The 25784-nt window shown below is 49.3% G+C and overlaps 1 protein-coding gene across 1 annotated transcript in view; it reads right to left on the bottom strand.

Moving 5' to 3' along the window:
* The window catches only part of NOX5 (NADPH oxidase 5), a 37518-nt gene extending 15977 nt beyond the window's left edge, over positions 1–21541 (bottom strand). Inside the window, exons 1-3 of the mRNA XM_084816457.1 lie at positions 21422–21541; positions 20633–20783; positions 9479–9689 (exon numbers count right to left, since the gene is read on the bottom strand). Coding sequence (XP_084672583.1) covers positions 9479–9689; positions 20633–20783; positions 21422–21541 — 482 coding nt within the window. The remainder of the gene's footprint in view (positions 1–9478; positions 9690–20632; positions 20784–21421) is intronic.
* Between the last annotated feature and the right edge of the window lie 4243 nt (positions 21542–25784).

Genomic DNA, 25784 nt, shown 5'->3' with positions numbered 1-25784 from the left:
TTTCACCATATAAATGCACAGAGCTTTTTAGAAACCAAGATGCTCGGGCGCCTGAAGGCACAACACAACAACCCATGGTAGATTGTCAGCCTTGTTTGCTTCAGAGTGACTTGTCATGATGTCTGAACCCGCATGGTGGCTTCAGCATGCTTTGTTAACCAAGCACAAGCCACCCTGAGAACCCACGGTTTCTTGCTGGGTTATTCCGGGTGGCTTGTTTCTGCCTTGCGATCTTGCCAGCCGTAGGTCAGGGTAGCAGCACCTGTGTTCCTGATTCCTGTTAATGTTTGCAAACACTGCTCACTCTGCGCAGATGGGAGAATTGCTCAAATCAAGCAGCGACTGACTGTGAAATTTGTGCAGAGTTCCCCAGATTTGCATAATTTTCCTAATTTGCAGAGTTTTTTTCTTAAACTTTCAGAAATTTAGTCAGGGGAAAAAAACCAGAGACCAAACATACATATTACTACCCCCCTTTCCCCCAATAGGCTAAAGTGTGAAAATGCAGGTGAGGGTTGAACTTATTTACCCTTTTTTCAATTTGGGGGAGATTTGCACACCTTTGCATTAACCAAAATAAAAATCTGCCTTTTCATACTTCAGCCTTTGGTGGTGGGGCAGGGCAGGGGAATGTGTATTTTTGGTCTCTGGGGTTTTCCCCCATATTTTTGTACTACTACATTTGTGTACAATTCCTGAAAGTTTTTTTTTTTTTTTTAAGATGCCTGAAAATCCAGGAAACACAAACAGAATGGATTTAACAAAGTTTTACTCTTTAAAAACAAGTTGTGTTACAAAAGACACTGGGATCGTGACATGCAAACTTGCCCGTTCTTTAGGTTGCACATGTTGATCTTGGTAACAGAATTACTGACCACATGATTCTAATTTTTCAGCCACTTCTCCACAAAATTTTGCACTTTGCTGGTTTTCCTACGGGCTCTCATGAGGGGACATTTGAAATATTTTTTCTTTGTTGAGTGGTTTTGTTGGAGTTCCTTCATCCTCACATCATTAGTGACAGCCATTTTGGGGAAATAACTTCTTCCTAGGGCAGATTGGCTGGTGATTTGGAATGACAGCCAGGCAGAGGGAAATGTTCCTTTCCCCACAGTGTGCAGCTTGGCTCACTTGCATGAGTTATCGTCAACTGTTCCTCTGGAAGCTCTGTTCTGTAGTGCAGTTGCCCTCTGATTAGTGGCCTACTGGAAACCAGATTATGTTGAATTGATTTGCAGACTGGTGGGTGGGTGGGTGTTCCTACCACTGGGGAGAGGGCTCCGGCTAAACTACACCTCCTAAAATTCAATATATTCTCAAATACAGGAGAATGAAACTCAGAGTGTTGGGGTGGGGGGAACCTTGGGCTCCTGTGAATGATACGCTCTTCCTGCCTCAGTGATGACACAGGGTCACCTGCTGGTTCGCTTAAGTGTCTGAGGACTAAAGTCACACATGATTTTACAGAAAGATTTCATAGGCTGCAGGGTCTGTTGGATCCTCTGGTGTTGGAGAAGCCTGCCAGAACTTAACAAAGTACATTTCATTTGGACTGTTCTTTTATTTATTATTAAATTTATTAATTGCCCATCTGGCTGGTCACCCAGCCACTCTGGGCGATGTACAACATACAATAAAACAGTTTAAAACAATAAAATTCTACAATGAAAACATTTTCTAAAATACCCTAACCCACCCTAAATGCCTGCCTGAACAACCACATTTTTAATGCACGACGGAAGCTCATTAAAGCTCATTCTCCAGGACCTTGTCTCCATGACAACGGAAGGAGAAGCAAATAGAGGAGTTCTGGATTTTTTAAAAGGAATCAGCTTTGCTGCGCTTTGGCCCATGCAGGGCTCCACAAGCAAGTGCTCCACAAACGAGTAGAAATCGCTTCACAGAACATACTTCCGGGTGGGGTGGGGGGCTGGAGCAAACATCATTTGACTGGCAGGGGCAGCCCAACCAATAAGAGAGGCTTCTGCTCTCCCCCACTTTCTCCTTTCCCCTGAAGCTCCAGATGCACCTGCATTACAGGAGCAAGCCTCATTGAGCACAATGGGAGTTACTTCTGAGTAGACAAACATAAGCTTGTGCTGGGAAAGGGGGGGACGACCCAGGGATGGGAAACCAGCCCTCTTTCTAACCACAGGATCTCTATAACAAAGGCATGAAGTAGGTACTTCCTAAGGCAATAAACCAAGCCATGGGGAATTGCAGGTTTGGTAAAGCACTTTACAGGCTTCATAGAATCATAGAATAGCAGGGTTGGAAGGGGCCTACAAGGCCACCATGTCCAATCCCCTGCTCAATGCAGGAATCCAAGTCAGAGCATCCCTGACAGATGGCTGTCCAGCCTCGTCTTGAACGCCTCCAGTGTGGGAGAGCTCACCGCCTCCCTAGGTAGTTGGTTCCATTGTCGTATTGCTCTAACGGTCAGGAAGTTTTTCCTGATGTTCAGCCGGAACCTGGCTTCCTGTAACTGGAGCCCATTATTCCATGTCCTGCATTCTGGGATGATCGAGAAGAGATCCTGGCCTTCCTCTCTGTGACAACCTTTCAAGTACTTGAAGAGCGCTATCCTGTCTCCCCTCAGTCTTCTCTTCTCAAGGCTAAACATGCCCAGTTCTTTCAGACTCTCTTCATAGGGCTTTGTTTCCAGTCCCCTGATCATCTTTGTTGCCCTCCTCTGAACCCTCTCCAGCTTGTCTGCATCCTTCTTAAAGTGCGGTGTCCAGAACTGGACACAGTACTCCAGATGAGGCCTAACCAGTGCTGAGTAGAGGGGAACTAGTACTTCCCGGGATTTGGAAGCTATGCTTCTATGAATGCAGCCCAGAAGAGCATTTGCCTATTCAGAGAATCAGTGCTTTAAATTCTGTATTCAATTCAAGGGGATCTCTGTAAATTCTGATGTGGGCATTCAGGGGACAAGCCTCACTGAGCACAATGGGAGCTACTTCTTAGGAGACACTAATTGGTTTGTGCTGGGAAACATAGGAACAGGAAACACCACTTGACCGGGGTCACAGTGAAAGGCACACCCCTGGGCAGGGCTAGCATACCCGAGGTCAATGCAGGGGTTGGGGCACACCGCATCCATACCGCGGGGAACCTGGCTTGAGGAAAAGAATTGGACTTTAAGCAGTATCCGGAAATCTGGTTTTCCCCTGGTAATCTCTGGGGCGGCTGCTGGACGGCCATGACACCATGTATCCCTAACGACCTCAACAAGCAGCCGGCTCGGAGTGAATCGCTGGTGGAGACCCCCGCAAGTGAGGTACCACACTGAAGTGTAGCAAATTCTGGCTTGAGGCAGAATACACCTGAGGATGTGCATGACCCATTCCTTGCCATGTGAGGAAAAGTGCAAGAACATTTGCCTAAGCATTGTGAAATGCTCAAGTGAGAGAGCAGGTAATGGTTTTCCCCTGCTTCAGCCCCTTTTCTTTGGCACTGACCCCCTTCAGCAGCCTTCACCCCTGAACAATCACTTTTGGTGGTGCATCCAGACAAGGCTGCCAGCCTGCTGAATTTGAGTGTTTTCTGGTGCCTGTTGTGTTTCTTCAGACTTGGCTTGTTCCAGCTTTTTGTATTAAAATCCAAGTGCCACACCAGCCTGTAGAGTGTGGGTGAGTAATGTATCATTGAGGCTTTGCAGGGCTTCTTTGCATTTAAGAGCAGAGTTCCTGTCTGCAGGTTCATCCCATTTTATCGCTTCCTGATGACAGCCGGCGAGAGATTCGCGAGGAATGGCCTCTCAAGTCGCCCCTCCGTCAGTTTCCGTTTTCATAGCCGGGGCGGGGGTTGGGTAGGGCGAGGCTTCACTGGTTGCCTCTCATCATTATTTTTCTCTTTTCATTTTTTACTATACAATTTCACCGTAAAAGTGAAGCGAAAAATAATGGGAGGGAAGCCTCCCCCTGCCGAAGGAAAAGAAACTGGCACTGAGACAGTCAAGAGAAGCTATTCAAGGGGCAACTCATAGCCTATTCATAATCAATCCCCCACCCATGAATCAAGGGGGGGTGTTTGCTGAATGGAGCCTACTTGCGAGTAAACACACGAGGCCGCCGGCCACGGGCTGGGCCCGGCCGGCCAACACAGCGCGCTACGTGGTCGAGGGCTTGGCGCGGCCCGTTTTCATTCCGGTTCCGGCCAACCGCGGGAAAGCCGCGCAACGCCAGGCACGGCCCTCCTCTCTTAAAGGCGGCCTCCCGCGCCCGGGCTGCTGAGCGGCGGCGAGCTCCAGCGGGAGGCCGTGCGAGTCCCGCGGCTTTGCCGCAGCGAGCGGCGCGCGGCGCCTTCCCGCCCAGCAGAGCCCCGCGCAGAGGCGCCGCGAGCCACGGCCTGCGCCGCCGCAAGCGCTCCTGCCCCGGCGGCCGCGGCGGCCCTCGAGGTGCCGCGCCAGGCTGGGCTCTCCCTGACGCCCCGCTGAGGGAGCCGCGCCCCCGCCGCGCTGCAGCCGCGGCAGCTCCCAGCTGCGACGACAGCGGCCGCCGCCGCGCCAGGCTCGAGTGCCCGTCACAGGGGGGCGCAGGGCGGCAGGCGCGCGCGGCTCCTCCCGCGGGGACGCGGGCAGCTGCGGCGGGGCGCGGCTTCCCTGCAGCCAGGCTCGCAGAAATCTTGTCTTAGGCCAGGGGGCGGGGGGGGCTGCTTCTAAATCCTGGGGGACGGCTACTTAGGTTGCTGAGGAGGGGGCCTGTCTCGATGGACGGCGTCATGGCTGTCCAGGCAGAAATAATGTGGGAAGAAGAAGAGCTGCGGCCGGTCAGCCGGAAGACCCAGCGGCAAGAAGTGCTCCCCAGGAGGGGAGGGAGGGAGGAGGCCCTCCACCCCCCGCAGAAGAAGAGCGCATTGTGGCAAGTCCCTTTTCCCTTCAGTGGCGGAGGAGATCCCTGGATGGGGGACAGAACAGCGGTACCCACAAAGGGCAGGCCCCTCTCTGCTGGCATCCCTGGAACTCACACCACCTGCTGCAGGACCCGCCATCCGAAGGAGGCTTTGGCCAAGGCCAGTGGTCCGCTTTATAGTGTGGAATGAAGGACGCCGCGGATCTCCACGTGGCGGCCTCGCCGATGACAGCCAGAGGGGCATCAGTGCTAGAGAGGGCAGCGCCCCTCCTGGAATGAGCAGATCTGCCCCGGCACAGCAGACGCAAAGGCCTCCTAACACAGAGAGATGCAGGCTTTGATCCACCTTGCCAGGGCCACCCTGGATGCCCTTTGCCCCATGATGCAGGCTGGGAGGAAATGAACGATCAGAGACCTGAAAGGCCTTGGTTCGTTCGAAGTAAATTTTGATGGCCCACTTAACATCCAGTTTGTATCATTCCTTCACAATAGGTTTGCCTGACTTGGGACAAACAGTACATAGTATCGAGTCTGGCACCCTGTGAAACACAGAATTGACTTTAGGAACACAAGTTGGGTCCAACGGTTGGGCACAGGGAATCTCCAAATCACCCCAGGCCGAATTCCTCTGACTGAGAGCTCAGCATCCCACATGCGAGTTGGGTATTCATTGTCAGTTCTGAAAAAATCTTAGAAATTCACTATTTTGATGGAGACCTCAAGATCTTGCCTAGAAACATCTGCCTCGGAGCTAGGCAGGAACAAAACCAGAAGTAGGTTGCTCATCCGCTCAGGACGGCACCTCATATTCCTGCCTATCAGCAACCCACCCAAAGATCTCCTCCACCACGGCAGGAAAATGCCTGGCTCCATTTCAGCCAGCCGCAGGACCAGCTTTGGGATGAAGACAGCCTTGGCCTCCCTGGTGGACAGCCTAGATCAGGAGCTAGGCAGTGGAGTGGGCTCTGCCTCCATTTGGTTCTGCTGGGCTGCGCAGTGGCTTTTGACACTATTGACCATGGTATTCTTCTGGACTCTCTGGGTGAGATGAGACTTGGAGGCTCCATCTTACGCTACTTCCAGTCCTTTCTGGACAGGCGGTTCCAGAAGGTGGTGCTAGGGATTCTTGTTCAACACCTTACTTCAGGGGTGTTGTACCTCAGGCCCAGGGTCCCAATCCAGCCTGCTTGGGGTCCTGATCTGGCCCTCTGGGCCAGATGGCTACACACCTTTCCTGCAGATGGCTACGCACCTTTCCCAATGGCACCAGGTGGTTCTGCTCCCCCCAACCACCCACTGTTTGGTGCTTTTGCAGCTTTTGCACAAATTTTTCTCCCTGTTCTGAAAGATTGAGATGCCTCTTCAGAGACTGAGTTGCTGGCAGGAAGACCTCAAAGCTGAAATATGCTGGTGTGTTGGCCCCACCACTTTTGCCTTTGCCTTCCGTCCATGGGCACCTGCAGGCATTTTCCCAGGTGGGGGGCAAAGCTGCACAGCGGTGTGTGATTGCAATTTGCGTACATTTATCTTCTATTGCTCTCTGGCTCAGCTGCATCACTGCCACCAAGTCACCGTACTCCGAGATACCCCTTTGCACACAGGCCTCCCTGTATGTCACCAGAGCCAATGCCCCAGTGTATCTGCATCTCTTTTATGGTATCTCTGACTTGCTGCAGGTTGAAAGTAATGGTGCTTTGATTATTTTGACTAACCAAAGTGAGAACTTTACAGTAGCCTTTCTCCTATTTATCCTACTTAAATATATGTTTCCTTTTCCTTTACAAGCAAAAGTGTGGACAAATGTTTTATCTTGATTACAGTGTGTTGATTGATTTATCTTGATTAAAATGTGTTGGCCCCACCAAGGACTAGGTAAACCTTGCTTTGGAAGGCAAGTTTGTTCAGGGTGGAAGTCCCACTATGTTCACTTGATTTACTCTCAGGTTGGGGTGCATTTGGTTCTTGCTTAAAACAAGTTGGGGGTTTCCCCTATTGATTCTTTTTATGTCTGCTACTGCATAACTTATCTCAACATTGTAAAAAGCCCACACCCATCGTTCCCCAGGTTTGCCCAGGGAGGTGGGGGGGACAGCAAGGGATGAGTGGGACAGAGGGGACAAATTCCCCCTCTGATTTTTCAAATTCACTTTGAAAGATCATGCCCGTAGTCTGTGGGTACTAGATCCAGCACTGCTGCTGGAGGCCCAAGTGGCCATGGAGGCTCAGAGTGCCTCTTACAGCTTTGACTGGTCTGCCAGCTATGGCCTCTCCTGGACAGGGATAGTTTGGCCACCATGGCACAGGCATGAATAACCTCAAGACTGGTCTTCTGCAATGCGCTCTACGTGGGGCTGCCCTTGAGGCTGGTCTGGAAGCTGGAGCTGGTGCAGAATGCAGCAGCTCGGCTGTTGTCAGGAGCTGCCCCTTTTGCGGAGGGAACGCAAAGTCCCCTTTGCGGAGGGAACTGCACTGGCGGCCTATTTGCTACCAGGCCAGGTTTAAGGGTGTTTTTTTGCAGGTGTATAAAGCCCTAAACAACTCGGGATCAGGATACTGGAGCACGCCCTCTCCCTTATCAACCTGCCTGGTCACTGAGGGCATCGCATGAGGCGCTCCTGGTGGTTCCGGATGGACCTGCAGCCTAGCTGGAATCCATCCAGAGTAGAGCCTTGAGGGTGGTGGCTCTCTCTCTCTCTCTCTCTCTCTCTCTCTCTCTCTCTCTGTGTGGAACTCCCTGCCTATGGAGGTCAGGCAGGCATCAACACTGTTTCTGGCAGCTGCTGAAGACCTGTTTGTTTCAACAAGCCTTCCTTGATTGGCCACCATGGGATTTATTGGTATTTTGTTTTTTTTAAAAAAAACTTTTAATATTGTGTTTTATTCCTTTGATTGTTTATTGTTTACCACTCTGGAATCTGTACTGATGTGGGGTGGAATATAAGTATCGCAAATCAATAAATAAAATTGCCCCAGGTCCCCACAGGGCTGAGGGTCCCCAGAGTATTGGTTCACGTCGCTAGGATTAGTGGACAAACAAGGTTATGCCTGCTGTTGCTGTGCCTCTTTAAGGACTGTGTGAGTGGGCTGCGTGAGTGAGCCGGGAGAAGCAACTTCGCTTTTGCAGCAGAAGGCTGAATGAGTGGCCGGGCCCATATGCTCTCTTCAGCGGCCAGAACAGTCCTGCGCCTGGTGGAAAGCTCCCTCCGGTGCAAGCGCCGGGTCATTACTGTCCCCTGGAGGGGCGCCGCTTGCACTGGCGTTTTCCTGGTGGACTGTAGCAGGGTGGTTAGCCATGGCCTTCCCCAGTCGTGACCACCTTTCCCCTAGCAAGCTGGGCGCTCATCTTACCGACCTCAGAAGGATGGAGGGCTGAGTTGACCTGAGCTGGCTACCCGAGACCTGGCTTCTGCCAGGATCGAACTCAGGTCGTGGGGGGAGTGTCGGTTGCAATACTGCTGCCTACCACTCTGCGCCTAAGTTGCACTTGTTTCTTTCCCTCAAATCCACATTTTTCTGCCCTGGGTTTTCCTAATGTATTGTAATAATAAATAGTTGAGTTTTTGGAAGAAGCCTGGTGCACCGTGCTGTTCTCACATATACAGTAGTGCCACCCTGATGATTCACCTTGGACCTTAAGGGCAGCGGCTTTACACAGCCAGTTCCCAGAATTTCCTGCAGGCCAGCTGGAGTGCTGCAGGGATCCCTTGGCTGCGGACTGTAAGTTGGGACAAGCAACAGCCCTGAGAGGCGGACGAGGCCCAACACTGCTTTGAAGTCTTTGGAGAGAAAAAAGGGTGCAATCCTATGCATGTTTAGACAGAAAAAAGGTCCTACAACTCCCAGCATCCCTCCAGCCAGCAATGCTGTTTTTTTCTGTCTAAACATGCATAGGATTGCACCCTTAAGTGGAATAAAAATTAATTTAAAAAGAACCCTCAGTTGCATCCCTGTATTAGTTGCATCAGGTGAGCATAACTTTAATAAACAGAAACTGGTAAAGCCTAAGATCCACCATAGCATAGGACAAGAAAGAAAGAAAGAAAGAAAGAAAGAAAGAAAGAAAGAAAGAGAAAGAAAGGCTATTATGGCCTTAGCAGAAAGTGAGCTTGCTAGGCAAATCTCTTGACAAGTTTAATAAGCATTTGATAAGTTTGTCAAAATGAAAGCAAGGAAGAAATAATTCAAATAGGCTATGAGTTTAAGCATTAGATGATTCACTATTGTAATGAAGGATTTCTGTTAGATTATGCGATGTCTGATAATTTCTGCTCTTAATTTTAGTAATTGTAAATAACATTTACAGATGCTATGGTAATTCATAATTTCCTGAGATGGTAAGAGATCCCCTTTGCAGGAAGAGGGCCCAAGGGTTTGCTCCACTCCCACCCCAGGGAAACTGAACAGTCCAAGCCCCGGGCCCCAGCGCTTTCCAAAATTATGAAAAAACGTTCGTGTGCATTTTATGGCGTGGATTCTTGTGTAAGTGGCAGAAGGGCCTGCTGAGGCTGGCAGCATTCGCTCAGCCCTACTTATGTCGAACAACATGACAACAGCACTCTCAGGGAGCAATGGAGGGCTGACAGCATATGGAGAGGGTTAGAATGAGGACGAGGAGGGAATACCTTATGGTTAAGTTCTCCATGACCTCTGGAAAACGCTCCAGCTCCTCCCTGAGCTCCTCAAAGGTTATGGTCCCACTGTTGTCAGAGTCGGCTGACTCAAAGAGAGCCATTGTGAGGTCATCTAGCTTCTTCTCTGGCAAAGATATTGAACTCTCTTTCAGGCACGATCGTAGGACAGTGCGCAACTCATCAGGTTCAATAGAACCACTGCCTAGAAGAAAAGAGGAATTCCAGTAGACAACAAATACATTTACAGCAACAGGCCAGATTTATAACCCTCACCTTTGTAGCAATGCAATGTTCAGAGGAAGGGGCCACAGATTAAGAAGAACAGCTCAATAGTCCAAGTACATTGACACCATCAGCCCTAGTAAGGAGAAGCCCCAGCTCTCTTTGGACACTAACCTCTTGTGTTACTCAGGCTCGGGGTGTGTAATCTACGTCCAGGGCATGGAGGCTATTTCCCTGAGGCCACTGTAGGCCAGGTGAGGCAACAAGAGCAACGGAAGGGCTGAGGAGAGGCTGCTTCACATCGCTAGGTGCGGCAGCACCTCCGACAGCCTTTTCCACCGAGAATTCCAAGTGCCAGGAGCTGCTGAAGCTGTCTGCCCAACAAAGCCCCAAGACTCAAGGCACAGCACCCATGGAACTTAGGAGGAACTTTAGAAGTAGGGCATATTTGTATGTTTGTTTATTTGTAATATTTATATACCGCTCCATATCTGGAACAGATTTTGGAGTGGTGAACACAAAAGAGAAAACAGTCAAAGAATAAAAAAGATTAAAATACCACATTAAGATTAAACTTGTTTAAAAAACACAATGCCAGTAAAAACCGTAACTGGTCAATTAAGGAACACCTCCTGGAATAGTGCTGTTTTCAGGAGGCGCTGGAAATAACGCAGTGTTGGTTTGGGAAGGGAATTCCAAAGAAAGGGGGCCGCCATACTGAAGGCTCCTGGTGTACTTCATTTGGGCTATAGGTCCATGTGGAGCCAACAGAAGTGTGCCCTCTGATGTCCTCAGTGACCAGGCAGGTTGGTAAGGGAGAAGGCGCTTCCCCAGGCATCCCGGTCCCAAGTTGTTTAGGGCTTTGTACACTAGTAGCCAAATCTTAAGCCTGGCCTGTTAGCGAATAGGCAGCCAGTGCAGTCCCCTCCGCAAAGGAGTTGCATGTTGGAAAAGGGCAGCTCCCGACAACAGCCGAGCTGCTGCGTTCTGCACTAGCTTCAGGTTCCAGAGCAGCCTTAAGGGCAGCACCACATAGTACGCATTGCAGTAATCCAGTCTTGAGGTTACTAGCACCTGGACTACTGTGGCCAAGCTACCCCTCTCCAGGACTAGCTGCAGCTGGCAAACCAACCAAAGCTGGTAAAAGGCACTCCGAGCCAATATGGCCATTTGGGCTTCCAGCGACAGTACTGGATCTAGGAATACCCCCGAACTACAGACCTGATCTTTCAGAGGGAGTGCAACCCCACCCAGAACAGGCAATGAGCCTGTCCCCTGGACTTGGAAACCACTCACCCACAGGGCTTCTGTCTTGCCAGGATTCATTCCATTTCAGTTCATTGGCCCTCATCCAGCCCATTACTGAGTTCAGGTACTGGTCCAGGACTTGCACAGCCTCTCCTTATTCAGACATCACAGGGAGATAGAGCTGTGTGTCATCAGCATACTGATGGCACTTGACTCCAAATCCTCTAATGACCGCTTCCAGCAGCTTCATATAGATGTTTAACATTGGGGACAAGATGGTACCCTGAGGAACCCCATAGCTCAATTGCCAAGGGGCTGAGGAATAGTCACTAAATGTTAGTGTCTGAAATGGGTCCCATAGGTAGGACTGGAACCACTGTAACATAGTGCCTCCAGTACCCATCCCATGGAGCCAATCCAGGAGAATACCATGGTCAATAGTATCAAAAGCCCATGAGAGACCGAGCAGAATTAACAGGGTTGCACTCCTCCTGCCCCTCTCTCGATAAAGGTCATCCATGAGGGTGATCAAGGCTGATTTGGTCCCGTAACCAAGATGAAACTCAGATTGAAATGGGTCAAGATAATCAGTATCCTCCAAGAGTGCTTGCAGTTGTTCCACCACTACTCTCTCCAGAACCTTCCCTAAGGAAGGGGTATTTGCAACTGGGCAGTAGCTGTCTAATACCACTGGATCCAGAGTGGGCTTCTTCAGGAGTGGTCGCACTACTGCCTCCTTGAGGACATCAGAGACCACCCCTTCCCAAAAGGAAGCATTCACCACACCCTGGACCCACCCAGTCATACCCCCTCAGCTAGCTTTTATTAGCCAGGAAGAAAAAGTAAGAGGACTGGAGCGGCGAGTGTCGACCCTCCAGGGAATAAGAGAACACAAAGAGTTCTTGGACAGAACAGTGGAACTACAGCAGGAAAGTGAGGAACAGAAGCTTGAAGAGCAACAGCAAGCTGAGGCAGAAGTGGGAAATGCTGAGGTGAGGAAAAGTGAAGTAGAGGATACTCCTTGGAAAAGGATGACAGGAGCAGAAGAACTAGACGCACTCTGCACCAGTGGAGGCAGTGGAGCTATGGAAACATCTCCAGGTATTTGAGGATAAGACTGGAGGACAGCCTGCAGAGGAAGAATTACAGGGGAACCTGCATGAGAGCAAGCATGAGGCTGAAGGTCAGGCAAGCAGAGGCAATGAAACCCAGGCCTACAACAACAAGAAGAGAAGAGTAGTGGGAGTGGGAGACTCCTTGCTGCGTTGGATCAAGACCCAAGTATGTCGCGAAGACCCTTGGACTCACCAGGTATGCTGTCTCCTGTGAGGACAGATTAGAGATGTGACTGAAGGGTTGCCTGCACTCATAAAGCCCACTGACAGGTATCCCTTTCTTCTCATCCAGGTGGGAACAAATGATACCGCCAAGCGGAGCTACAAAGAAATCACGTCAGACTTTGAAGATTTGGGAAGGAAACTCCAGAACTTTGGGGCCCAGATAGTTTTCTCATCCATCCTTCCAGGAGTTAGAAGAGGGATAGAAAGGGAAAGAAAAATACTCCAGGTGAATGACTGGCTATAAAGGTGGTCCTGGCATGAGAGATTTGGATTCTGGGACCACAGGCTATACTTCCTGGAAGATGGGACTGTTGGCAAGGGACAGGTTGCACCTCACAAAAGCTGGGAAGGATGTGTTTGGCCACAGCATGAAGAACTTCATCAGGAGGGCTTTAAACTGAACTATGGGGAAGGGAGATGTAAAGTTGGGGGTAACAATGGACAAAGGCTCATGCATCGCAACGGAGAGAACAGCTCTAATAGCGCCCAATAATAGTCTTCACAAACATGTAGGAAGAAAGCCAGACCATGAAGCACATGGTCTTCAATGTCTGTAAACTAATGCTCAGAGTATGGGAAACAAACAGAACAAACTTGAACTCTTAATACAAGAGGGAAATTATGACTTGATAGGTGTAACTGAAACTTAGTGGGATGACTCTCATGACTGGAATACAGCAATTGAAGGATATAACTCATTCAAAAAGAACAGGAGGAACAGAAAGGGAGGTGGGGTTGCACTGTATGTGAAAAATACATATCTCTGCACATAAAGACAGGAGGATGAGCTTGATAGCCCCATCGAGAGCATCTGGATCAAAATTAATGGAGCAAAGAATAAAAGGAACCTGGTGGTTGGAGTCTACTACCGGCCACCCAATCAAGGAGAAGACGAGGATGAAACTTTTGAAAAGTAAATAGCCAATGTTTCAAGGAAGCATGATGTAGTAGTAATGGGGGACTTCAATTTCCCCAATATTTGCAAAACATGGCCCCTCCAGGAAATTCCTGACTTGTGTGGCAGATAACTTCCTCCTACAGAAAGTAGAGGAGGGAACTAGAGGATCGGCTGTCCTTGACTTGATCCTAACCAACAGAGATGGCTTAGTGGATAAAGTAGCAGTTCCAGGAACTCTGGGGGAAAGCAACCATGTTGTACTTCAGTTCTTGGTTCTAAGGGCAGCAAAAGCCGAATGTAGTCAAACCCATACCCTGGATTTTAGGAAAGCCGATTTTAATAAACTCAGAACAATGATCAGTAAGGTCCCATGGCAAGCGACTCTAATGAGAAAAGGAGTCCAAAATGGGTGGGAGTTTTTGAAAAAGGAAATTCTCAAGGCACAATTACAAACAACTCCAACAAGAAGAAAAGGTGGAAGACAATAGAAGAAGCCAATGTGACTTCACAAAAACTTAGAGATGACCTGAAAACAAAAACCAACACATATATGAAGTGGAAGGAAGGCCAAGCTACAAAGGAAGAGTACAGGCAGGTAGCACAGAATTGCAGGGATGGCGTCGGGAAGGCTAAAGCTGAGAACGAGCTGAGGTTAGCAAGGGATGCTAAAAGCAACAAAAAAGCTTTCTTCAGCTACATGCATAATAAAAGACAGAGGAAAGAAATGGTTGTTCAGCTATTAAATAAGGATGGCAAAACAATAACAGATGACAAAGAAAAGGCAGAAGTGTTCAATTCCTACTTTGGCTCAGTCTTCTCCCAAAAGAGGGTCTATGACCCCCCCGGCAAAGGCGAAGCACAGGCTGAAGGGGCAGGATTGCAGATTGCGATCGACAGGCATATGGTCAAGGAACACCTAATTACTTTGAATGAGTTCAAATCTCCAGGGCCATCTGCGGTCATCTGCTGTGAAAAATTTGGTAGGCACTTTGAGGAGAAAGTCACTCATATTCGGTCAGAACTTGACGCCACAGTTATCGCAGAGTCTGGGGAGGTGTCCAGTGTTCCATCTGGTTGTGTTTCCTGGGATCAGTTTCAGTTGTTGCAGCCTGATGATGTGGACAAGACACTTGAATCAGTCCGGCCCACCACATGTAAGCTTGACCCTTGCTCATCTTGGCTTATACGACCTAGCAGGGGTGGACTGGCTGGGTGGGTCCAGGGAGTGGTAAATGCTTCACTCTGCCAGGGGGTGGTTCCTGCTGCCTTGAAAGAGGCTGTAGCACACCCTCTCCTGAAGAGGCCCTCCCTGGACCCAGAGGTGTGTGAGAACTATCGCCCCATTGCCAATATCCCCTTTTGGGGCAAGGTGCTTGAGCGTGTGGTGGCTGGGCAGCTTCAGGTGTTCTTGGAGGACACTGATTATCTGGACCCATTTCAGTCTGGTTTCAGGCCAGGGTACGGCACTGAAACGGCCTTGGTTGTTCTGACTGACGACCTACTCCGGGTGAAAGACAGGGGGAGTGCTACCCTGTTGCTCTTCCTGGATCTCTCAGAGGCTTTTGATACCATTGATCATAGTGTCTTACTGGATTGGCTCTGCGGGATGAGAGTTGGGGGCACTGTGCTACAGTGGTTCTGCTCCTACCTGCAGGGCCTATTCCAGAGAGTGGTATTGGGGGGATTCCTGTTCTACCCCATGGCTTTTGAGTTGTGGGGTGCCACAGGGTTCTGTTCTATCCCCCATGCTGTTCAACATCTACATGAAGCCGTTGGAAGAGGTCATTAGGAGTTTTGGGGTGGGGTGTCACCAGTACGCTAATGATACTCAGCTCTATTTCTCCTTGTCGTCGAAGTCGGTTGAGGCGGTGAAGGTGCTGGACAGTGCCTGGAGGCTATAATGGGTTGGATGAAGCTAAATCCTGACAAGATGGAAACTGTGGATTGGTGGTTCCCAAGTCTGGGAATTGGGTAAGCGACCTGTCCTGGATGGGGACTCCCCCTGAAGGAGCAGGTGCATAGCTTGGGGGCACTCCTAGATCCATCTCTGTCACTGGAGCGCCAGGTGGACTCGGTGGCCTGGAGTACTTGGGGCCAGCGTCGGCTGATCCTCCACCTATGGCCTTTCCTGGATAGGAATAATCTAGCCACAGTAGTACATGCACTGGTAATTTCCCGGTTAGACTTCTGCAATGCACTTTATGTGGGGCTGCCCTTGAAGACGACTCAGAAGTTGCAGCTAGTGCAAAATGCAGCAGCTAGACTGCTGACCGGAACACCCTGTAAAAACCATATAACACCGGTTTTAAAGGAATTGCACTGGCTGCCAATACATTTCTGGTCGGAATTCAAGGTTTTGGTGATGAAATTTAAAGCCCTAACCGACTTGGGGCCTCGATATTTGAGGGAGCCCCTCTCCCTATATATGCCTGCCCAAGAACTGAGATCTGTTGGAGGGGCCCTCCTCTGCATCCCACCAGTACAAGACATACACTATGGTGGGACGTGGGAGAGAGCCTTCTTTGCTGTGGCACCCCAGTGGTGGAATCTCCTCCCCTTGGAGGCTGGATTGGCGCAGACATTGGCCTTGTTTCGGAGCCAAGTAAAGACGTGGCTTTTTACCAACGCCTTTGGGAGCTAAATGCATTCCCTAGCACATGGTTTTAACTGTTTTAGATTTTAACTGGTTTTAGCTTGTTTAATATGTTTTTAGGTGTTTAAATGATTTATTGTTTTATACTGTTTACATTGATTTATCTGTATGCTGTCCTGAGAACTTAATGATATAGGGCGGGATAGGAATGTTTTAAATAAATGAATGAATGAATGAATGAATGAATGAACTGCACCCTAGAGTAATAAAGGTAATAAAGGAACTGGCAGAAGAACTCTCAGAACCACTGTCTATTCTCTTTGAGAAATCATGGAGGACAGGTAGAGTGCCAGATGCCTGGAGAAGGGCTAATGTTGTCCCTATCTTCAAAAAGGATAAAAAGGAGGAACCTGGGGACTACAGACCAGTCAGTCTGACATCCACCCCTGGGAAAATTCTGGAGCAGATGATAAAGCAATCCATCTGTAAACACCTTGAAAACCATGCCATGATTACACGAAGCCAGCATGGTTTTGTCAATAACAAATCCTGCCAGACGTATCTGATCTCATTTTTTGATCAGGTAACCTCCCTTGTGGACTGTGGGAATGCTGTGGACATAATATATCTCGACTTCAGCAAAGCTTTCAACAAAGTGCTCCATAATATCCTGATGAGCAAACTAGCTCAAAGTGGGCTAGATGAAACAACGATCCGGTGGATCCACAGTTGGCTACAGAATCGGACTCAAAGAGTGCTTATCAATGGGACCTTCTCAAACTGGGGAGAGGTAACGAGTGGGGTACCGCAGGGCTCAGTCTTGGGCCCAGTGCTCTTCAACATTTGTATTAATGAGTTGGAGGAGGAGGTGTAGGGAATGCTGATCAAATTTGCAAATGACACAAAATTGGGCGGGATAGCTAATACCTTGGAAGACAGAAACAAAATTCAAAGTGATCTTCATAGAATCATAGAATAGTAAGGTTGGAAGGGGCCTACAAGGCCATTGAGTCCAACCCCCTGCTCAATTCAGGAATCCAAGTCAGAGCATCCCTGACAGATGGCTGTCCAGCCTCGTCTTGAATGCCTCCAGTGTGGGAGAGCCCACCACCTCCCTAGGTATCTTGATAGACTGGAGTGCTGGGCAGAAAACAACAGAATGACATTTAATAGGGATAAATGCCAAGTTCTGCACCTAGGAAAAAGAAACCAAATGCACAGTTACAAGATGGGGGATACGTGGATCAACAACACTACAAGCGAGAAGGATCTTGGAATTGTTGTCAATCACAAGCTGAATATGAGCCAACAATGTGATGTGGCTGCAAAAAAGGCCAATGCACTTTTGGGCTGCATTCATAGAAGCATAGCTTTCAAATCCTGGGAAGTACTAGTTCCCCCCTACTCAGCACTGGGTAGGCCTCCTCTGGAGTACTGTGTCCAGTTCTGGGAAGGATGCAGACAAACTGGAGAAGGTTCAGAGGAGGGCAACAATGATCAGGGGACTGGAAACAAAGCCCTATGAGGAGAGACTGAAAGAACTGGGCATGTTTGGCCTTGAGAAGAGGAGACTGAGGGGAGATGTCATCGCGCTGTTCAGGTACTTGAAAGGTTGTCCCAGAGAGGAAGGCCAGGATCTCTTCTCCATCATCCCAGAGTGCAGGACATGGAAGAATGGGCTCAAGTCACAGGAAGCCAGATTCCGGCTGAACATCAGGAAATGACTCTGAGAGCAATACGACAATGGAACCAATGACCTATGGAGGTGGTGGGCTCTCCCACACTGGAGGCGTTCAAGACGAGGCTGGACAGCCACCTGTCAGGGATGCTCTGACTTGAATTCCTGCATTGAGCAGGGGGTTGGACTCGATGGTCTTAGAGGCCCCTTCCAACCCTATTATTCTATGATTCTAGGAGGGGCAAGGATCGAGAGCGCCCATGGTCAGTCACAGTGCTGCAGGCAACTTGTCTACGTCATCAGACTGCAACAACTGAAACTGATCCCACAAAATTGGACAGATGGTGGCATCAGATACCTCAACTGGAACTGTGCTAACAAAAGCATCAAGTTCGCTGCAGAGACAAGCGATTTTGTCCTCAAAGCGCGATGCAGAAAGGTCACAGTGGATCTTTAGGGGACCAGGGCCCCATTTACTAGGGAGGGTTTAACAGCCCCTAGACCACCCGAAAGAGCTCCGCTAGATGGCTACTTGAGGACACAATGGAGGCAGCAAAATAAGCCTTCTTTGCTGCCCACACCACCACATAATACCACTCAGGAAGAGGGTCCACTGGGGGCATCTTGATGAACAGCCCCTCAAAACCTGGAGCCAGCACTGGCTTAATGCCCTTGCCTTTGAACTGCGGACTCATTAATAACCACGTTTATATGTTGAAATCAACACATTGCCTTTCCCCAACGGATCTGGACATGATGACCTGGGCTTGCAAGTGCTCTAGCATGGGTATGGGGACCCTCCAGCCCACAGAGGTTCCCCTTCCGGCCCACAGCGGTTTGGGCTCCCTCTGCGGCTCCTTCTCCTGCACAAGCTTGGGAGGAGCTGGCGAGAGTCTCGCCCATTTCATCGCCCCACCGTATCATTATCATCAATACGATTTCTGAAGATGTATTTGGGGATACTGTGAGTCGTTACTGCATTATGCTGGCACTAGGGCTGAAAAGTGATTCTGCACCAATTTGAAAGCCGCACTACTTGAATTCCTGTCTGTCATGCACAGCTATTAAAGGCACAGGATTCTCAATGGAAAACATTGTAGCAGCCCTGCTATCCCACGTCAATGTGCGAAGTCCGGAGCACCGCCAGCTGTTGTCTTGAGGCGCTACTGTGGGGCAGAACAGCAAGGAACTGAAAAGCAAAATCTTGCTTTCAGTACAAGTGGGCCTGCTGTGCTCACCGCCACCACCAACACCAGGCCTTCCCTACGGACCTCTGCCTGGCAGACCGCCAGTCCCTGCAGGACCAGGCCCCCAGGTACTGAGCCAGCTGTGCTGCTTCCACCTGCCCCTTCCTGGAGGGGCTGCATAAGCTGGCTGGCTGAGGTGGCCTGGGAGAGCCAGGGCCTGCAGGAGAAGCTGCCACCACCCGGGAAGAGGCGCGCCTGCTGCTGCTGGGCCTGCTGCTGCTGCGCTGCCGCCACCGCCACTGCCACCACTATCACTACCGTGGACTCCTGCTTGGCACATTATGGGCTGCAGAGAGAGATTGGGTGAGGGAATCAGGGCGGTGGTGAACGCCTCCCTTGAGGAGGGAGTGATGCCATCAGCCCTCAATCAAGGAGGCAGTGATAAGACCACTCTTAAAGAAGCCCTCCTTGGATCCTCAAGTTCTGAACAACTTTTGCCCAGTCTCGAATCTGCCATTTTGGGGCAAGGTGATTGAGCGGGTGGTGGCGATGCAGAGGGCACACTTGGAAGAAGCCAATTATTTAGATCCATTTCAGTCAGGCTTCAGGCCTGGGCATGGGACAGAAACGGCCTTGGTCACCTTGGTGGATGATATGAGGAGGGCTCTGGATAGGGGTGAATGCTCCTTCCTTGTTCTCTTTGACCTCTCAGCAGCTTTTGATACCATTGACCACGGTATCCTCCTTGACCGCCTGGAGGGGTTGGGCATTGGAGACACTGTATTGCGGTGGTTCCGGTCCTTCCTCTCAGGCAGGTACCAGAGGGTAGCACTGGGAGAGGAGGTTTCGGACCCGTGGCCACCCACTTGTGGGGTGCCACAGGGTTCCATCCTCTCCCCGATGCTATTTAACATCTATGTGAAGCTGCTGGGGGCTATCATCAGGAGGTTTGGGGTGCGGTGTCATCAGTATGCGGATGACACGCAGCTCTACCTCTCGTTCAAATCTTCACCAAGGTTTACCGTAGAATCCCTGTCCAAATGTCTGGAGACGGTGAGTGGCTGGATGGGGAGGAATAAGCTGAAGCTGAACCCTGACAAGACCAAGGTACTTTTGGTGGGAGACAAGAGGAGGCTGGGGGATGCTGACCTGGTGTTGAATGGGGTACGGCTACCTTTGAAAGACCAGGTCCGCAGCCTGGGGGTCATTTTAGACTCCCAGCTGTCCATGGAGGCTCAGGTGTCAGCTGTGAGCCGGACAGCGCTGTACCAACTCCATCTGATACAGCGGCTGCGCCCCTTCCTTCCCGACCATCTGCTCCCATCGGTAGTACATGCCCTGGTCTCTTGTTTAGACTACTGTAATGCGCTCTATGTGGGGATACCCTTGAAGACAGTTCGAAAGCTGCAGCTGGTACAGAATGAGGCGGCTCGCCTGATTACAGGCAGCCGCCGGCGAGTTCACATCACTCCAGTGCTGAAGGAGTTGCACTGGTTACCAGTTGTTTTCCGGGCCAAATTCAAGGTGTTGGTTTTGACCTTTAAAATCCTATGCGGTTCTGGCCCAGCCTATCTTAAGGAGTACCTCCAGCAACACCAGACAGGCCGCTTAACAAGATCAGCCTCGGATGGCTTTCTCCCTGTCCCATCGGCCAGGACAGCTAGGCTGGTGAGGATGAGGGAGAGGGCCTTCTCTGTGGTGGCCCCCACTCTGTGGAACTCCCTCCCTAGGGAACTCTGCCATGCCCCCTCTTTAATGAGCTTCTGCCGCGCATTAAAAACATGGTTGTTCAGGCAGGCATTTGGGGTGGCTTAGGGTATTTTTATGATATTTTTAATGTAGAATTTTATTGTTTTAACTGTTTTGTTGTACATTCCCAGAGTGGCTGGGTGACCAGCCAGATGGGCGATTAACAAATTTAATAAATAAAATGAAATAAAATAAAATACGAGTGAACAAGCGGCTCTTTGGAATTTTACCATCCACATCATAAACCTGGAAGAGGAACCGGAGCTTTTCTGTTTCGCTTCCATGTATCAGCAGTTTCAAGGCCTCCAACAGCTCATCCAAACTGATGGTGCCGCTTCCATCTGAGTCAAACAAAGCAAAGAATCGCTCCGCGAAAAAGGACTATAGGAAAGAGGGAAAGAATGTTTGCAAAATCCACTGAGGGGGGTTGATCCAGTAGTGGATATCAGACCCTCCCATCGGTCTGCGTTTTCAATAGGCCTTCCTTTAATATTATGGGGAAAGAAGTGATTGATCCTTGAATATTATTGAACGAGAGACTTGCAGGGAAGGATTTGGCTAGCAATTCAAATCAATGTTTGAAAGCCAGTCCCACCCCCCTGCCCTTGTGCCTTTCTTTCCCCTCCCATCCAGTCTCCCAAGTCCCCTTGTTTATCCAGTTCCTTTTTGACGCTGCCACGTCCCCTTGGCCCTATTACGAGGTTTTCTCCCTGCGTTTCTTTCTTGGCACTATTAGAATCAGGCCTCTGCCACTACCTTTACTCCTGAGGTGCCTTCTTCTCAGCCCATAACCTACTTCATCTGCAGCAGGCACCCCCCTTCCATATCCAATTCCCACTCTATGTCCCAGATTTCATCTCTACCTAGCAGAGGCATAAATCTATATGGACAAACTCTCCCCAAAGGAAGGGCCAAAGTCAAATATCTTTGTAATCTCTGCTTCAGTGATTCTGAGCAGAAGCATAGCTGAACCACCACCTTAGCCAAGCCTGGTTTCCTACCATACCGATGAAACTTGCCTCCTTCACCTTGAGAGCAGTTTTGAATTCTTCCAAGTCGATCTCTTTATCATCACCAGCGATACTCTCAAATTGCTTGGATACCCACTCAAGCCATTTTGTGTTGTCATCTACATTCATGGTGCTAAGAAATCAGAAACCAGAATGACTTTTTAAAAGGCATCTTTGTACTCAACTTTGCATTGTAATGGACATGGTTTTCTACTGTCAATGTGTGAAGGAATCACCTTGGGCTGAGCCTATTAGTAAAGTGGAATAGTGTTATTAGCTGCTGCAACCCTCTACATCAGAGCCAGCCAAAAACATTTTGTTGCCTGAGGTGAACATTCTGAATGGCTTCCCCATGGTGGTAAAAACAGAATAATAAACTAAGCAGTCAATGATTTGGTGCCATTTAGCAGTACTTTGCACTCTGGCCCATCTCTTGTCCCAAGCTACCTTAAACATACCGGTTAATGAGAAGCCACCATGGGTGACTTTCCCTGTGGGGCTTCTCATTGTGGCAGCTGCCATTTTGAATATTTGAGTCAGGGTGGGTGCATGCAGTAGCTTGCTGTTACACGCACAGCCAGCAAGGGTGGGTTGTTGGGGGTGGTTAACAAGCCACCCGCAACCCTAAAACAGCCCATGGGTTCTGGGTGGCTTGTTAACCACCCCAACAATCCACCCTTACCGGGTTTGCATGTAACGATAAGCTATGGTGTGCCTCTGGCGCAGCTTGAATATTCAAAATGGCTGCCACTGCTGCAACAATAACCTTACAGGGAAATTAACTCACGATGGCTTTGTTGGTGGCTTTCTCATTCCATGCAAACCAGGTCATACAATGAATAGGGCTTTCCTGGAAATCACACCCATTTTGGGAGGCCAAGAAAGTTTAATCTCCTTTGACTCAGAAGACTCCTGGTTGCCAGTCAGAATAGTCTCATTCCGGGCTAGAGGGACTATTATATATTTCTATACCACCATCTATGTACATGGTGATTTACAAAGAATACACTTAACAAGTTGCTACCTTAAGGGGCAAACAATCTAAAACCAGGGAAAAAACAGTTATAGGGGAGGGAAATGGAAGCAGCAGCAGTTATTTCAATTACCCACATTTTGGCTTAGTTAGAACAGGGTATTGAGACTGGGGGTTGTTCCAAAAGGTTCCTGGAAAAGATGTGTTTTGAGGGGAGATTTGAAGGCAGCAAGGGAAGTGGCTGCATAGAAGTGTTCTTGAAGGCAGTTCCAGGCATAAGAGGCAGCAAAGGAGAAAGTGTGGAGTAATTTCAGAGCGTAAGAGAAGAGACCTTTGGAGCTGGACAAGTGAAGGTCCAGAATCATAGAATCAGAGTTGGAAGGGACCCCAGAGATCATCCGCTTCCACTCCCTGCTCAGTGCAAGCTCTGCGCTGCAGGGTGCAGGTGCAGCATCCCTGACAGGTGGCCACCCAGCCTCTGCTTCAATACATATAATAGTCCCAATGAAGGAGAATCCAGCACCTCCTGAGGCAGTCTGTTCTACTGCTGAACAGCTCTGTTAGGAAGTTTCTCCTCATGTTTAGCCAAAATCTGCTTCCCTGCAGGGTCCTCCCACTGGTTCTAGTCCTGCTCTCTGGAAAAACAGAGAACAAGTCTGCTCCGTCTTCTGCAGGGCAGCCTTTCGGACATTTGACGATTGCTGTCATGTCTCCCCTTAACCTTTTATTTCCAGATGCAGCCCAAGATTCCATTTGCTTTTTCATGCTGCATTGCATCGCTGGCTCATATTCAGCTTGTGATCTACTAAGGGTGCAATCCTATGTATGCTTAGACAGAAAAAAGTCCTACAACTCTCAGCATTCCCCAGCCAGCCATGGTGGCTGGGGAATGCTGGGTGTTGTAGGACTTTTTTTTCCTGTCTAAGCATGCCTAGGACTGTTCCCTGAGGCGCCTAGGCCTTTGCACATGTACTGCTGCCAAGCCAGGTCTCCCCCATCCTACACTTGTGTCTTTGAGACTTTGTACCTAGATGCAAGGCTTTACATTCATCCCAGTTGACTCTCATCTTGTTAGATTTGGTACAGCGTTCCAGCCTGTCTAGATCTTTTTGAATCTTGGGTCTGTCTTCTGTGGTGTTAGCTATCCTTCCTAGCTTTATGTCATCTGCAAATCTGATAAGCAGCCCTTCCACACCCTCATCCACATCATTATAAGAATACTGAACAGCACAGGGTGTGGGGTAGAGCCCTTTGGCACTCTGCTTGAGACTTCCTTCCAGGAGGATGCCAAGCCATTAATTAGCACTTGTTGAGTACAGTTGCTCACAGCTGTGGAGTCACCTAATTGTAGTATTGTCCAACCCACATTTTACCATTTTACCATTTAGTCAACAAGGATATCATGGGAAACCTTGTCAAATGCTTTGCTGAATCAAGATATACAATGTCCATAGAAGGGATGAGTCAGGATATAAGAATGGAGAGAGAAGGGCAAGGCTGTGGAGGGTTTTGAAAGTTAGGATGAGAATCTCCAATCATATTCACTGCAGCAGCAGTTGGGCCTATCTATATAAGGAGGCATGCTTGCGAGGGAGCCAGCTCTCCGAGCGTGAGGAACCCCAGTGATGGTGTCTCAGCCCCAGTGACAAAGCATCAGCAAACAAGCGAGTTAAGCAACTGAGCGAGTTTAGCAACAGGGCAAGGAAGCCAGGGTGGGGAACTCTTCCCTCCCTCCTCCATACTCACAGTAAGTAACTGTAAATAAATAAGGACAGGTTGCTACCTGTAACTGTAGTTCTTCAAGTGGTCATCTGTGCATTCATACATATGGGCTCTGCACCTGCGCAGAGCCTCGATTCAGGAAACTTCTAAAGCTGAGGAATTTTGGCGGGAATCCTTCCCCCCACTGTCCAATGCGCATATTCCTAGTGGGTTCCTGCCTCTTCTCTCAGTTCCTTGAGAATGACATTGCAGCCTCATAACCGAGACAAGTGTTCATTTCAGTATCCAACACCAAACTTGAGTATGACACCGAAGCGGGGATGGGGGTGGGTTGTGTGAAAGCACAGATGACCACTCCAAGAACTACAGTTACAGGCAGCAACCTGTCTTCCTTCTTCATGGACTCTGTGCATCACACATATGGGTGATTAACAAGCTTACCTACAGTGGAGGTGGGTCAGTGTCCTATTATAATACCAATGAAACGACAGCACGACCACGGGCACAGTCAGCTCTTGCCCAAATGTCCAATTTGTAATGCTTGACAAAAGTAGACGGTGTCGACCAAGTTACTGCACGGCAAAGTTCAGGAATAGAAACCCCTCTGTTGAATGTGACAGATGTCGCCACAGCATGAGTGGAATGAGCTCTAACTGGGGCAGAGAGCTTGAGTCCAGTCAACTCATATGAAAGTTTGACCATCTTAATGATCCAGGAAGCAAGGTGTTGTGCAGACAGAGGCCAACCCTTCCGTTTGCTGCCGTAACAGACAAGAAGATGAGGTGACAGTTGGGATTGTTCAGTCCTCACCTTGTAGAAGGCAAGGGCACGACGCACGTCAAGCCTGTGCAAGGTCGGCTCCAAAGGTGTAGACGGAGAGGCAAAGAAAGCTGGCAACACAACGTCCTGATTCAAATGAAACTCCGAAACTACCTTGGGAAGAAAAGCCGGGTCAGGTCGAAGCACCACTCTGTCTCGATGAAAGTTAAGATATGGCTGGTCCACCCTGAGTGCACAAAGCTCACTAGCACAACGTGCAGATGTTATGGCTACTAGAAATGCCACCATCCAGGGAAGTAAGCGTAAGTCCACAGGAGCGAGAGGCTCAAGTGGTTTCGTCAAAAGTGCTTTTAGCACAACCGATAGACTCCAGCCTGGTACTGTAGAGCATAATGAAGGTGCTAAATTCCTGATCCTTTTAAATAATTTTTTTGTAGTCGGATGTGAACAAACTGAAAAGCCCTCAACTGGAGGGTGAAACAATGAAACAACTGATAAGTAAGCCCTAAGAGAGGAAAGTTTGAGTCCTTTCTCAAAAAGTGAAAGGAGGAAATGCAAGACGTGATGCAATCAGCATCGTAGAATCGTAGAATAGTAGGGTTGGAAGGGCCTACAAGGCCATCGTGTCCAACCCGCAGTTGTTGGATTGGGGGTGCAGACAACCCCCATCATCTGGGATGGAAAGACTGCTGTCGAGAAAATGCCACAAAAGTAGTCCATGTCTTTGAACAGGAACACTGCGTAGATGGTTTATGTACAGCGTCCCGTATTCTCTGTAATGCAGTGGAAAACACAGTCAATAACCCACTATCCCTTGTTTGGTACAAGTGGGATTGCCCCTTTGTCCAGAAGCATCCGAACCTCTGTAAGAAGAGTTTCTGTTGCCCAGAAAACATC

The sequence above is a fragment of the Heloderma suspectum genome, chromosome 11, assembly GCF_057233095.1.
Source record: "Heloderma suspectum isolate Gila_16-S chromosome 11, 16-S_ref, whole genome shotgun sequence".
Lineage (NCBI taxonomy): Eukaryota > Metazoa > Chordata > Lepidosauria > Squamata > Helodermatidae > Heloderma > Heloderma suspectum.
This window is presented reverse-complemented; position numbering and strand designations above follow the sequence as displayed.